Here is a 14,705-nt window from a genome sequence, read left to right as displayed (position 1 = left end):
ATAGCCCAATATCACAAAGTACAAATTTGCCTCAGTGGGCTTTACAGCAACACAACATTTTGTCCTTTGACCCTTGCATCGGATAAGGAACAACTCCCTAAAAAAAATCCTTTAACAGGGAGAAAAAATAGGAAGAAACCTCAGGGAGAGCAACAGAGGAGGGATCTCTCTCCCAAGATGGACAATGTGCAGTGGATGTTGTGTGTACACAGTTTACAGAATACAATATTGAAGAGGATAACAGATAATGGAATTATAAAATATGAAGAATATGATGAGGAGGATGCCAAGCAGTGTCCAGATGTCACCAGAATAGCCCAGGACATGAACCATGCGACCACCATCACCCAAGCAGTGTCCAGATGCCACTGGAACAGCCCAGGACCTGAGCCATGCGACCAGCATTACCATGTAGACAAAAAAAAACACACACACATTAGTTACAGGCAGGATAACAAAATTACATGGATTCATAAGATATATTTAAAAAGAAAACGTGACGAGGGGGATGACAAGCAGTGTCCAGGTGGCGACCACCATCACCATGGAGACCTGGGAGGAGGACAGACTTAACATGCACGCAACGGAAACTCACATCACACCATTCACACACACAGAAGAAGAGAAAGGAGAAGACATTCAGAGAGAGAGAGAAGAGAACAGTTTGCAGTAGTCAATAATCTATACGCAATAATCTCGTTGGCAGAATAGTGCTTGGTAAATTCATTGAGATGGAAATCGGCCCGCCATGCAGTACAGGTTGTTAAGCACTCAACTTTAAGGCAACTAATTGTAGGCCAAGGCAAAATGATGAGTTTTTTAAGTTTGAATTTAAAGGACTCAACAGACCCCGTGTGATGGCAGCAGGCAGGTTATTCAACAAGAACGGGGCCAGATAGGAAAAGGCCCTGCCGCCAGCTGACTTCTTTTTAACTTTGGGTACACGCAGGAGTCCTGTATTTTGAGAGCGAATAGCTTGAGATGGAATGTACGGTTTAAGGAGATCAGACAGGTAAGATGGGGGCAAGCCCATTTAGGATCTTATAAGTAATTTCTTTAATGTGCTTATCAAAGGAAAGGCTGGGATCAAACCATAACACTAGCTTTTTGGCTGCCACACTTTGTAAAATCACAGAGTTGTCAATTGTTATCATTACTTAAATCAAACTGGTGTCTGTCTAGCAGGGCCAATGACCATCATCTCAGTTTTGTCTGAATTTAAAAGCAGAAAGTTTTTCACAGCAGCCAAGCAGGACTCTAAATTAGTCATTCGAGCATGATCATCAGGCCTTATAGGCACATACAGCTGAGTATCATCAGCATAGCAATGGAAATGTTTTCCATAACTTTGTATAATTTGGCCAAGAGGTGAAATATAGAGAGAAAAGTAGAGGGCCAAGAACCAAGCCCTGAGGTACACCATATTTAACATCAGAATTTTGATGTGATATTACTATAGCAGACACAATGTGTTCTTCCTGATAAGTAGGGCTTAAGCCAAGACAGAGCTAAAACAGCGACACCAAAATTACAATTTAATCTGTCTAATAGTATACAGTGATGAACGGTGTCAAAGGCTGCACTGAAGTCCATCAGTAGATGCACAGAAATGGAATCAAGAGTCCATAGCTAGTAAAAGATCGTTCACCACTCTGGTCAGAGCAGTTTCAGTGGAGTGACAGGTCCTGAAAGCCGATTGAAAAGGTTCATGTAGTATATGGTTTTCTTCTATATGGGTCAAATGTTGTTGATAGACAACTCTAGTACTTTTAGAAAAGAATGGAAGATAAGAGACTGGTCGATACTTATTAAAAGACCCTGGATCGAGGTGTATTTTTTTTAAAAGTAGAGGTTTAATCGCAGCTGTCTTAAAACTGCTGTGCCAGGTAGTAAGTGATAAATTAACAATGTAGCGTTGTAGGTCCCAGGAAAGGCCAGAGGTCTTTAAAAAGTTTTGCTGGTAAGGGGTCAAGTAGGCAAGTAGTTGGTTTAGAAGCTGACATGAGCTTAGTCGAAGTATCACGAAAGATAGTCTCAAAAGCTGTAATAACAGGGACTATTAGTGACTCATTGTATAGATATGAATTTGGTAAGATGGGGTCTGCAGGAGTAGCTGGAGTTGAAGAGCTAATTTTGTTTATGAGCTCATCAACCTTATTGCAGAAAAAGTCTAGAAACTCATGGGCTGTGAATGGTGAGCAGCTAATAGATGGTTGGTTTTTATTAGGTTTAGATACAGTTTCAAAGAGAAATCTGGGGTTATGTTTATTAATATTGATTAAGTGAGAGAGATACGCTGCTTTTGCAGCAGATAAAGCACACTTGTATTTCAATATCCGTCATGTGTGGGCGAGTTGGGATCAGAAGAAGTAGAAGAGGGGAAGAGGTGAAGAAAACTGTTAAAACATCTCTTACCTCTGCAGAGAGGTAAGAAAAGTCTCTGTTCAGTGTTCACCTCAGACAGGCCTAAAGTTACTCTACTAAAGATAGGCCAGACAGCCAAAACACTTAACAAAACACTTTGCAACCCTATTTTTCAAGAAATTTGCCGTAGTTGTAAAGAACCTTCTCATAAGAAGTAACATTGGCAACATCGACAATGCCACGTGAGTGACAACAACGCAAGTATTGTATTTAGAAATCACGTCAGGGCACAGCGCTGTCGCTCGACACAACCTCTACGTTGCATTCTTTATTTAGCCTGACACAGCATCACAGGCAGACCCGATCAAACAACCCAGAGCCTGCAGGCATCACCAATCGATCCCAGCACAACAGAACAGCACCAAATCAAATGCAGCACTGTCGATGTGTGCAGACATAACACCCCCCCCCCCCCAGCAGGATTTCAAACATGAAAGGTTGACACAAAGTCCTCTAGGTGGCCAGGGCGTAAACGTGTGCGAACAGGTTGCGGGGCGGCCTGAGGCTGGGCAGGCCGAGGTGGGGAGGGAGAAGGCAGGGGAAGCTGAGGCCCAAGAATGTCTGGGGCCCGTGTAGGAGCTGCATGAAGCCCCGGGGCGTCTCGCCATGCCGAGGGAATGGCTAAGGTTGTGTCACCAGCTGTGTGTGGCGGAGCTGACACCTTCCGTAGACGACTTGAGTGCCACCGAGTGCCATCGCTGAGGAGGTAAGTGGCTGGGCCCAGCTGACAGGTGACTTGGAGAGGAGAGGACCAGTATGAAGCCATTTTATTGTCCCTGTGGGGCCTGCGGACCCTGACCCAGTCTGACACATTGATGTCTGGCACCCTGGTTCGTTTTGACTGGTCAAACCGTTGCTTCATCCGCGTCTGCTGACGAGTGACTGAGGCTCTGACCCCAGAGGGAGGTGCCTGGGGTGTGGAGGGGCGGAGCCTGTCAAGGGGCATGCACAGTTCCCGGCCTAGCATGAGAGAGGCTGGGGAGATCCCTGTGGTCGAGTGCTGTGTGGCCCGATAGTGCAGCAGAGTGTGACGGATGGCCTGCGTGAAAGAGCACCCTTGGGCCATGTGTGCTCTGAGGCCGTTCTTCAGTGACTGGTGAAAACGTTCAACGCCGCCATTGGCCTGGGGGTGGTAGTACGCAGTGCGTATATGACGGATGCCCTTGCTTTCGAGATAAGCAGTGAACTCAGCAGAGACCAGCTGAGGGCCGTTGTCAGTGGTGATGGTCTTTGGGAGGCCCCAGTGAGAGAAAAGAGAGTTCACGGGATGCGGCGCAGTGGTTGGATGACAGATTTCACAGCAGGGTTGAGGAGAGGTTGATGGGCGAAGGTGGAGAGGCAGCCCAGCCCCATATACAGCGATGGCCACTTCTGCTGCCAAGGTGTGGCAACAGTCAGGATTGCTGCCCCCCTTGTGTCTTAAGAGGGAGAACCCCAGAGCGGAGAACAGGTCCAGGCCCATCAGGTTGGCCCCACGGCGTGCCACATGGAAAACTGCATTGGGCACCAGCTTGGTTCCATAGCAGACAGTCACTTGGAGAGAGCCAACCAGATCGATTTTGGAGTCACCATACCCACAGAGGACAGCTGAGGGTGCGGACAGTGGCAGTGAACCGAAAAATTGACTGTAGGTATCAACATTCAGGAGAGACACACCTGCACCAGTGTCCAACAGCAGGGGGATGCATACATCATTAATGTTGACTGTGCATGATTTGAATGACACTGGCCCAGAGCTCACCTTGTGAATGACGGCGGTTGAAGACTGGGGGGTGTGGCCCTCTGACCCAGCCGGGGAAGATCGACAGACGTTGGCAAAGTGATTTTGCTTACCGCAGCTACGGCATGTCTGGCCACGGGCAGGGCAGTTCTGAGCCCTTGAAACATGAGACCGAGACCCACAGTTACCACAGGACTGTTGAGGGCGGGGCCGAGAACGCCGTCGTTGCAGTTGCAAGACGTCCCCAGTGGAGTCGGCGCCCGCCTCGCTCTGGCTGGGTTGCGTCCCGAGGGGCAGCCGTGAGTAGAGGGAGGAGTCGTTGGCAGCTTGACTGGAGGTGGCCACTTGCTGTGTATTTAGCACAGCAGCACACTCAGCTGCTTCCTCAACCTGTAGTGCGATGGTAATTGCTCTGGACAGCAGCAGATCGTCTTTCCAGCAGGAGAGTCTCACGCACCTTTGCGTTGTTGGTGTGTTCGATTAGCTGGTCGCGAACCATCTCGTCCCGAAGCGCGCCAAACTTGCATGAGCTAGCTAGCCCTCGCAAATTAGCTACATACTGCTGCACAGACTCACCAGGCAGACCCGATCAAACAACCCAGAGCCTGCAGGTATCACCAATCGATCCCAGCACAATAGAACAGCACCAAATCAAATGCAGCACTGTCGATGTGTACAGACATAACAGCAAGAGCATGTCATTTGATGTTAATTTCTTTTTCTTTTTTAAAAAAAATACATTTATTTCAGATTTTTCCCTTTTTCTCCCAATTTAGTGGCCGACCGATCCCTGGTTTAGTCCAAACACCCACCCTCGTACTGCATGCGTTCGCCAACTGCATCTCTCCGGCTGGCAGTCTCGAAGGAGACGCCTCGCTACTTTCGTGACAAGGCGAATCCAGGCCGAACCACTGCTATTCCGACACACACACACACACACACAGACGCATTCGTGTGACGAACACAAGCCGACTCCGCCCCCCTCCTGAAGACAGCGTCGCCAGTTATTGCTGCGTCATCGAGTCCGGCCGTAGTCGGATCTGACGAGACCGGGGCGCGAACCTCGGTCCCCAGTGGGCAACTAGACCGCCACACCACCGCGGACCATTTAATGTCAATTTCTACATTTGTAATCATCTGTCACTTGGAAAACAACCAGAAGGGTAATTTTTCATTTCCTACATTCTCTTGAAGAACCCCAGGATTGATAGTTGCGACGTAGCGGCTACTCGTTTTCTCAGTCGCAGAATAGCAGGGCAAGCCCTTCGGGTTCAGCGCTAGGTGTCCTTAGCTTAGACGTTTGGCTGACAGGACGTCAGATGGCGCCAACGTTAACCGGAAGAGAATGCAGAAACGCATGCGTTTTTGTTCATATCGGAACAAACAGGCCAGCTTTCGTTTGTGCGGCAAGACTACATTTCATCGACCGCGATTGCCCAGCGATCGCTTATGTTAGCATTTGTAGATGAGAAAAAGTGAATTTATACAAATATGGTATTTCTTAAACCCCGTTTTGGTCACTATCAGCAGTTCAGTTAGAACTCTGCAAGCATTGTTTGGATGAACAGAAAGGTAAAGGTGAATAACTGACACAAAGTTGAGCCTTCTCTTTCACACATCAAGATATTTTGAGTTTGGTTTTGCGGCACATTTATTGGTCACTTGTTAGCATTCGTGAACGGGCAGTGCCGGACCCCGGACGCGGTTCGCTCGTTCTCATAGCCTAGAGACATGATGGGAGTAACACTACATACTCAGTGGGCCGCATGTGCCCGGAAGTGACCCTTCGCTAAGCCACGCCCCCGAAAAGCAGACTGGCCAGTCACAGCGCAGCATAGGACAGGCTCCGACAGAGGTCCGACACTTTCACGGCGCTCCGTTGACTCCGATGCAAAAGTTTCAGATTTTCGAGCTGGTTTTGTGGACTTTTAGCTAGTTAGGTGGTTAAACGTTGTGCCTGGGGCACTTGTAACAGTGACACTCGTTACCTGAAGAGGTTGGAAGGAGCTGTACGTTTTTTTCCCCTTTTCAAAACCAAAATTAAACCCTGAGAAGTGTAGGCTGTGGATAAAGCTATATGGACGTCCTCAAATCCAGTTGAACCCCTCAAAGATCAACAAGCATAGCTTTGTGTGATCCAAGATAAGTAATTACTTTTATTAACCGTAAAATAATGGTAGAGCTTGACGGACTTAGCAACAGTAACTAAGGGGGGCGGGCCTTAGTGAAGGGTGAAGTAACCCGCAAGTCACAAACTTTTTCGGCGTATGCGCCAGGCGAGAAATTCTCATAGGAATGAACAGGTGCCATCTACTATAACATATTTTTTCCCATTCTTTATTGAACACATTTTCATATACAACGGTACAAACAGACATAGACAATAGAAGACAAAAATAAAAAGGAGACAAAAAGAAACAAAAAAGATTACATTTTACAATGCCAGAGTTTGTGTTATATGCAGCATATTAAATTTGTCTAGTAATTTAAAGGTCTTAATAGCTTTTTTGTTTTTAAGATTAAATAAAAGGTGCTGTATTGTTTAAATTCATTAATAAAGCACAGGAAATTTGACTTGATTCCTGACCCTCCACTATAATACAGCCATGATAGGCACACGGTGGGGCTGACGTAGTTCCGGTAAAATCTCTGCCAGCTTGTTCACTTCCACACTGCTTCCGCTAGCCATACTGTTCATATGATTTTTGTTAAATGGTGACGCCGTCTCAGGAAAAAGTTTAAGTTTTAACGTACCGATAGCACGACAGCTGAACATTGTTTTGTGCCATTGTGCCAAGCCTCCAGTAAGTACAACCAAGTACTTAGTTTTCATACGTTTCCCTCCGATGCGGAAACCAGGTGAAAATGGATTGTCGCTATCTGGAGGGACAACGTCACCATTAGCCACCATACCCGCATTTGTAGCCGGCATTTTAAAAAAGGATGTTCGTGAGCCAGAGTCAGTGACCGGTCGGTGATTGTTAAAGAAGGGAGCGGTTCCAGCGTTTTTTGAGTGGAACAGTTTCTCCGTCCCACTTCCAAGACTGGGGGTTTGAGAGAGGAGAGAGCGACCGGCAGTGGAGGATGGCACACCGGATGAGGAGGCTGAAACAATCCCAGGGACCACGACCATGATTCGGTTCCGGATCCTGCAGTTGTCGATTTAGCTCTCGATGAAAACATGTCTCTTGTGAAGGCATGGGCAAAGAAGCCTGAATAGCTTTATTGAAGATGCCACCGCCTCCATCCCCAAAAAAGCCTAGCAGAGGATGTGTATTGTCTTGAGGACAAAATGTCAGTCCTGTAAATAGCAATTATCTGTATACTTACATGAAATATGTTTTATATTGTTAAAGTTGTTTGATATTGGTTTATTGAAATCCTTTCACTTTGTTCAATGATGATGAAATGAGTTGTATACTATCTTGAGAAAATGTGAATCTTGTAAATAACAATTATTTGTATATACACTACATGGAATCTGTTTATTGTTCAAGTTATTGAATATTGGTTATTGAAATACATTACTATACCCGCCCAAATCACAGAAAACCGGCCCAAATTCCATCTATCAATGCAATGCAAAACTGCCCAATCTGGCAACACTGCTGTTGGGTGCTAAGCCGCTTTATCAGGTTGCTTGCATCACCTGGGTCACACGTGTGACTTCATTGGTATTATGGCTCAAGCTCCTTAGCATGCGCGCGATGCATTTCCAGGTATTGCATACTGTCTCCGGTGGTCAGGAAGAATGACATAGAACATAGAACAAAATAGAACATTTTAATTTTTCATATAAATAGAGCATTGTCAGTCAGCTGGTTTTATGTGACACTACATCTGCTTGAAATTTATGGTGGCGTATACAATTCTGCATGGTACCCGTTCAGATGTGAGCAGATAACAATGATCCTGGTTATTTCTTTTATTTTACTTTTTACTTTTTATTTTTCCCTTTTTCTCCCAATTTAGTGGCCAATCGATCCCTATTTTAATTCAAACACCCACCCTCGTACTGCATGCGTTCGCCAACTGCATCTCTCTGGCCGGCAGTCTCGAAGGAGACACCTCCCCACTTTCGTGACAAGGTGACTCCAGGCCGAACCACTGCTATTCCGACACACAGAGACGCATTCATGTGACGAACACAAGCCGACTCCGCCCCCCTCCCGAAGACAGCGCTGCCAATTATTGCTGCTTCGTCGAGTCCGGCCATAGTCGGATCTGACGAGACCGGGATGCGAACCCCGGCCCCCAGTGGGCAACTGCGTCGACACAAAGCCGATGCTTAGACCGCTACACCACCGCGGACCCCTGGTTATTTGTTTTTGTTTTTATTTTTATGTATACGTTTTCTAACAGATTTACAACCAACGGCAAAGAAAATCATCTTTAGTTCAAAACTCAACTTTGGAATGGTCAAAGAGCTTCTGCTGAGAATATCTGGCTGCTCACTGGCTCATAGTCTGCAATAAATCTTGCGATTGGACTTGCCGAAAACAGAGGGGTAAAACTGAATAATTAACTCAACATCAAATAAACGTCCTCTTCTCTCCCTCTGTGTGTGTGTGTGTGTGTGTGTGTGTGTGTGTGTGTGTGTTTTTCCCTACATGCATCTAGGCCCAAGAGAACTAAATCCAGCCTGTCTGAGTTTCTGGAGTCTGAGGATGTAGATCCTGAGCAGCAGAGGACTTACATCAGTGGCCACAACCGCCTCTATTTCCACAGTGACAGCTGCGTGCCTCTCCGGCCCCAGGAGATGGATGTGGACAGCGAGGATGAGAGAGATCCAGACTGGCTCAAGGAGAAGACTGTCATGGTGAAGTAGAGTTTAGCACACATTCATTCATTCATTCGTTCATTTTCCAAACTGCTTACCCTTACTCAGGGTTGCAGGGATGCCGGATGCTGCCCGCTGCCCAATGACTGCTGGGATAGGCTCCAGCATCCCCGCTAAGCACACATTTATACACAAATTTGGTCATCCACTCTTAACAGACAAGTGATTTTTTTTTTTATTAGTATTTTATTGAAATAAATAATGTCACATTCTGGTCAACAAATCAAACGAATCCTATATAGCTATATCTAAAATTTACAAAAACAAATCTCCCGCTCACCCATTGTCGGGTGGTGTGTGTCTTCCTCAAGCTCGGGTCCTCTACCAGAGGCCTTGGAGTTTGAGGGTTCTGTGCATTATCTTAGCTGTTCTTAGGACCGTACTCTTCTGGACAGAGACCTCAGATGTTGTTCCTGGAATCTGCTGGAGCCACTCTCTCCGTTTGGAGGTAACAGCCTCTAATGCTCCTTATTACCACTGGGACTACTGTGGATTTCACCTTCCAGTTCCAATCTAGTTCTTCCTTCAGCCCTTGGTATTTCTCCAGCTTCTCATGCTCTTTCTTCCTGATGTTGCCATCGCTCAGGATTGCTACATCGATCACTACTGCTGTCTTTTGTTCCTTGTATGGTTAACCAACCAGACAATGTGGTTGGTGGCTTGTCAGTCTGGAACTTTTAAGTCCCACAGGATCTTAGCGCTGTCATTCTCAACCACCTTTGGCGGTGTCTCCCATTTGGATTTGGGACTTCCAGTCTGTATTCAGTACAGATATTCCTGTACACTATCCCAGCCACTTGGTTATGCCTTTCAGTGTACGCTTTCCACGCAAGCATTTTATACCCTGATACTAAGTGCTGGACTGCCTCAGGAGCATCTTTGCACAGCCTGCATCTTGGGTCTTGTCTGGTGTCGTAGACCCCTGCTTCAGTCGATCTGGTCCTGAGTGCCTGTTCTTGTGCTGCTATGATCAGAGCCTCTGTGCTGTCCTTCAGTTCAGCCTTTTCTAGCTATTGGTAGGATTTCTCGATATCAGCTACATCGTTATCTGTTGGTGGTACATCCCATGGAGGGGCTTGATCTTCCATGATACTTCCTCTTCTTTCTCCGCACTCACTCTGCAGTTCATCCTGGGGGACCATCTATCTATCTATCTATCTGTCTATCTCTATCTATCTATCTATCTATCTATCTATCTATCTATCTATCTATCTATCTATCTATCTATCTATCTATCTATTATCTATCTATCTATCTATTATCTATCCATCCATCCACCCATCCTGTCTGTCTGTCTGTCTGTCTGTCTGTCTGTCTGTCTGTCTGTCTGTCTGTCTGTCTGTCTGTCTGTCTGTCTGTCTGTCTGTCTGTCTGTCTGTCTGTCTGTCTGTCTCTATCTATCTATCTATCTATCTATCTATCTATCTATCTATCTATCTATCTATCTAAAATAAATAATAAAAACATACAAATCAAAATTATATTCCTACATTAACATGCATCATAATCTAATTTACAAGCAGCAAATTAATTCTCAGACACAAAGAATGTGTATGTGTGCTGTATATATGAGTAGTATGTACATGGTGTGAGCTTTACATAAAGATCTGTCCACATTAACAATGTATTCCAAGTAGTCTCCCCACTTCAGCACATATTTCTTTGTCCTGACCTTAAAGCTGAAAGAAATTTGTTTGTACGATGCCACTTTTGCCAACTCTGTGAACCATTCCTGGAAAGAGGGCTCACCTGGGTTCCTCCAGTTTCTCATAATTTGCTTTCCCATGATTGTACTGGTCTGAATAAAGTCTGTGGCTCCACAGTGAGATGTCATTTGGGGATGACAAGTGTTTTTAATGAGCTATATTAACAACAAATGAGGCATATCGAGGCATTCTGCAAGGAACACTGGGAAAATCTCCAGATGATTCCAGCCAAACAGCTGAGATGACAAACCAGTGAACAGCTGAACTGTTGGAGCACACACTGCATTTCAAGCTAAACATGTTTTTTGCTGTCTGGGCTAATTTTGCCCGCACTGTAACGGTTGTCCTCTCTTAGAGAACTCTGTTAGTATAGACTTTGAATTCTTGATACGGTATATATGTAAGGTGCTCTTGTTTGGATGCTGAGTGTTTGGCTCCAGCTTCCTTATTACTGCTCTGTCTCAATGCAGCAAATCGAGGAGTTCACAGATGTCAATGAGGGGGAGAAGGAGATCATGAAGCTTTGGAACCTCCATGTAATGAAGTATGGGTATGTACAGAGCTCTTTATTCCACCACTTTAAAATCTGCATCAGTTTAAAGAACAAGCCAACTCCTCATCATCCAAACCTCAAACTGAATTCCAGCAAGTGTCCACAGCTCTTGGGATTTTGTCTAATTGTTTTTTGCTCATAATACTTATTTCTATACTGAATATCCCAAAAGCCTGTTACTATTTTTGAAAGAGTAGATTTTGTACTTTGCACTAATTGTTAGGGATGAGCATTTTGTTTCATATTGATTCTGTTTAAACAACAATTAACTTACTGGACTAGGAAAAAAAACGAAGCGACCAAATTAATGTGATTTAGACAGGTTTGAGGTGTGTAAGTCATCTGCTCAGTCACTCATCTTGCATATACATTTGCTATGATAGCCATTTTAAGAGAGAATAGCTGAGACAGTTATTTGTATAGCCTGTTTATTTAGGGGCAGTTACAGATGGAAAACAGACTATTTGCATCGTGCAGCCCTTAAAATGTTAACGCGGCACAACGTAATGGTGCCTGTAAATGTGCCGTTTGAGATTCCTTAAGGAATTATTGCTTATTAACAACTTCCACTTGTAAGAATCACAAATTGTGATTTCTTAAAATTAAAACACTTATCACAAATGAACTGTATAAGTCAACTTTTCAAAGGAACACATCACTTCAATATGAAAATGATCTTCGTTTAAACGACTAGTGTATTTGACACCGTGTTGCACATTTCTAACCATTCAAACTAGTTAACCCCACCCATTCCCACTTGTTAATATTTGTAAGGAATTCAAATTATTTTAAACTATATTTTAATCCGAGATATACTTAGAAATACAAACCAGTCCCACTTATTGCTGTTTATAACAGTAAAATCAGTCTAGTAGTAATTGCCTTTTTTTTTTTTAGTTCAATTTACCTATTTTTACCTACTGTCTGCCTGTTTTTAAGCTAAAAGTAAAGTGTTGGCATAAAAAGCGAAGGCATTTGGGATCCATTTAAATGACTACTGTATAGTTGGTTAGCCTAGTTATTTATCCATTGATGTCAGTAGAAATGTTCACATCTTATGAACAGAAAAACTATGGGATATACACATTCATTAAAAGGTATGACAGCTTAATCCGGGCGGCACGGTGCCGCAGTGGTTAGCGCTGTCACCTCACAGCAAGAAGGTCCTGAGTTCAAGCCCCGGGGTAGTCCAACCTTGGTGGGTCGTCCTGGGTTCGAAGCCCCAGGGTAGTCCAACCTTGGTGGGTCATCCCAGGTCATCCTCTGTGTGGAGTTTGCATGTTCTCCCTGTGTCTGCGTGGATTTCCTCCAGGGGCTCCGGTTTCCTCCCACAGTCCAAAGACATGTAAGTCAGGTGAATTGGCCGTACTAAATTGTCCCTAGGTATGAGTGTGTGTGTGTGTGTGTGTGTGTGTGTGTGTGTGTGTGTGTGTGTGTGTGTGTGTGTGTGTGTGCGCGCGCACCCTGTGATGGCCTGGCAGCCTGTCCAGGGTGTCTCCCCGCCAGCCACCCAATGACTGCCGGAATAGGCTCCAGCATCCCCACGACCCTGAGAGTAGGATAAGCGGTTCGGATAATGGATGGATGGACAAATTAATCCCAGTTTTGAGAAGTTTTTGACAGGTTCTAAATGAGGTCAGCATTTTTTTTTCCATTCCTTAGCGTGATTTTTGTTTTTTTGTTGTTTTTTTTTAGCCCATGCTTTAATGGCACATCAGATGGTAATTATCTAGCTAGCTGATAATGAGACAGGAATGCAGTCTGGTAGGTAAAGGACAGTAATCACAACCACCCCTTTAGCAACGCCTCTCTACTTTCCCCAGCTTCATAGCAGACAACCAGATGAAACAGGCGTGCATGCTGTTCGTGGAGCAACGTGGCGCCCACATAATCCAGTACAACCTGTGTCGAAACTTCCTGCTGCACCTCATCAGCATGCACGACTTCAACCTTGTGAGCACATTGACCATCAACCAGGTCATGGCCCGACTACGCCTCATGCAAAACAAGATGCAGGCTGTGCAGGGAGGGGAGGAAGAGGAAGAGGACTGGGAGATGGCTGTAGAGTCCCAGCCAGACCTGGATCCAGATCCTGATCCCGATCCATCGAAACACACCCCCTTTTGCTGCACAATGAGTAAAGACTGGTTGGAAAATGTCCAACAGAAGGAGGAGTTGGATGGTGGAGGTGGTGTGATGCCAGAGAGGCTAAGTAAGAGGCAGAATCTCTGAGCCTTCTGCTTGTCATCAGAGACTCTTGCTAGCTGGTGGACTCCAGGAAGCAGAGAAGGCAGGTTTGGCATCAGGAATCTTAACAAGCCAAGGTTGGAGAGCTCACTAGTGAGCAGCGCTTTGGAGGTTACATGTCAGAATAAAAGATGTACAACTTGAAAATTAAACGTACCATTGCAGTGTGTGCGGATCTCTTTATGAATAAGGTTGCTTACTTTCTCACTTGATGTCAGATAAAAAGGATCTCAACTCCCATCAGATCCAATGAAGAAATTTCACTTCCAGATGAACTCTCATGACCTTGTTAGCAACATACTGGAGCACTTGCTTGAGGACTTGCGTATTCTATTTTAAACGTTTCTCTGCTGTGTATATACACTAGAGGCTTGTATCGTTATTATATAAAGGGGCCTGTCAGATGCCCAAAAAAACTTGAAGATCTGAAGAGAAAGTTCCAACTTTTTACTTTTTAGTTTAATTCTCTTTTGTATTATTACAGCCATTGTAAACTAAACCAGATTGTTTGCAGTGGTTTCCAGCTCCACCACAAACTTGCCCTCAGTTTATGGGTAAGTGACGGGTGGGTACCGTGTGCTCCCCCTTCGTCAATCATCACTGGAGGCTCTTGATACTGTCCCTGGGATGAGTACCTGCTGTCCTCCTCATCCCAAACTAAAATATGTCCTGTAAAACACATGCACCCACACACACCTTTTTCACCAAAGGTTTGCTGCTCATGATAATGTGACTTATTCTCAATACAGGTTCTACTGGTGCTAGATTCATTCCCCAGCAAACACTGAACAGAATGAATGCTGTTAAACGCTGACCTCAGACGCCTGGTTAAACTGTGTATGACCTCAGCTTTGCAGTCCACTGCCAGTGCTTGGACACCTTGATGCATCATTACTTTACCTAGCAAATACAACCATAGCCCCCTTACCCAGAGCTTGTACAGGTCCTCTCACCCGTGCCCAGTACAGCAAAGTAGGTAATCAGACGACAGTCTAAATCAACTGTTGCTGAAAAAGTTTCATGTTTCTTTTGTGGCGCCACTTTTGTCTTATTTGTTTTCCTTTCATGGCTGCACCCTGCCGTTAGCCTACAACTGTACATAAATTAATGTGAAAAGAACGTGTCGAGGATTCATATGAAATATGGAGGGTTTTTGTTTTTTTGGAAGTTGGAAGCTGGTCAGAGGGTTTTTAAATAGTTTTTGTTTAGTTTACA

The 14,705-nt window shown here is 45.0% G+C and overlaps 1 protein-coding gene across 1 annotated transcript in view; it reads left to right on the top strand.

Annotated features, from left to right (window-relative positions):
• suz12a (SUZ12 polycomb repressive complex 2 subunit a) overlaps window positions 1-13,879 on the top strand; it is a 29,857-nt gene extending 15,978 nt beyond the window's left edge. The window contains exons 14-16 of the mRNA XM_056287727.1: window positions 8,765-8,963; window positions 11,161-11,240; window positions 13,067-13,879. Of these exons, the coding sequence (XP_056143702.1) occupies window positions 8,765-8,963; window positions 11,161-11,240; window positions 13,067-13,475 (688 nt within the window). The 3' untranslated portion in view covers window positions 13,476-13,879. The remainder of the gene's footprint in view (window positions 1-8,764; window positions 8,964-11,160; window positions 11,241-13,066) is intronic.
• The last annotated feature ends 826 nt before the right edge of the window (window positions 13,880-14,705 follow it).

The sequence above is a fragment of the Lampris incognitus genome, chromosome 10, assembly GCF_029633865.1.
Source record: "Lampris incognitus isolate fLamInc1 chromosome 10, fLamInc1.hap2, whole genome shotgun sequence".
In the NCBI taxonomy this organism is placed as follows: domain Eukaryota; kingdom Metazoa; phylum Chordata; class Actinopteri; order Lampriformes; family Lampridae; genus Lampris; species Lampris incognitus.
Note: the sequence above shows the minus strand (reverse complement) of the source record. Positions and strands in the feature narration are given on the sequence as shown.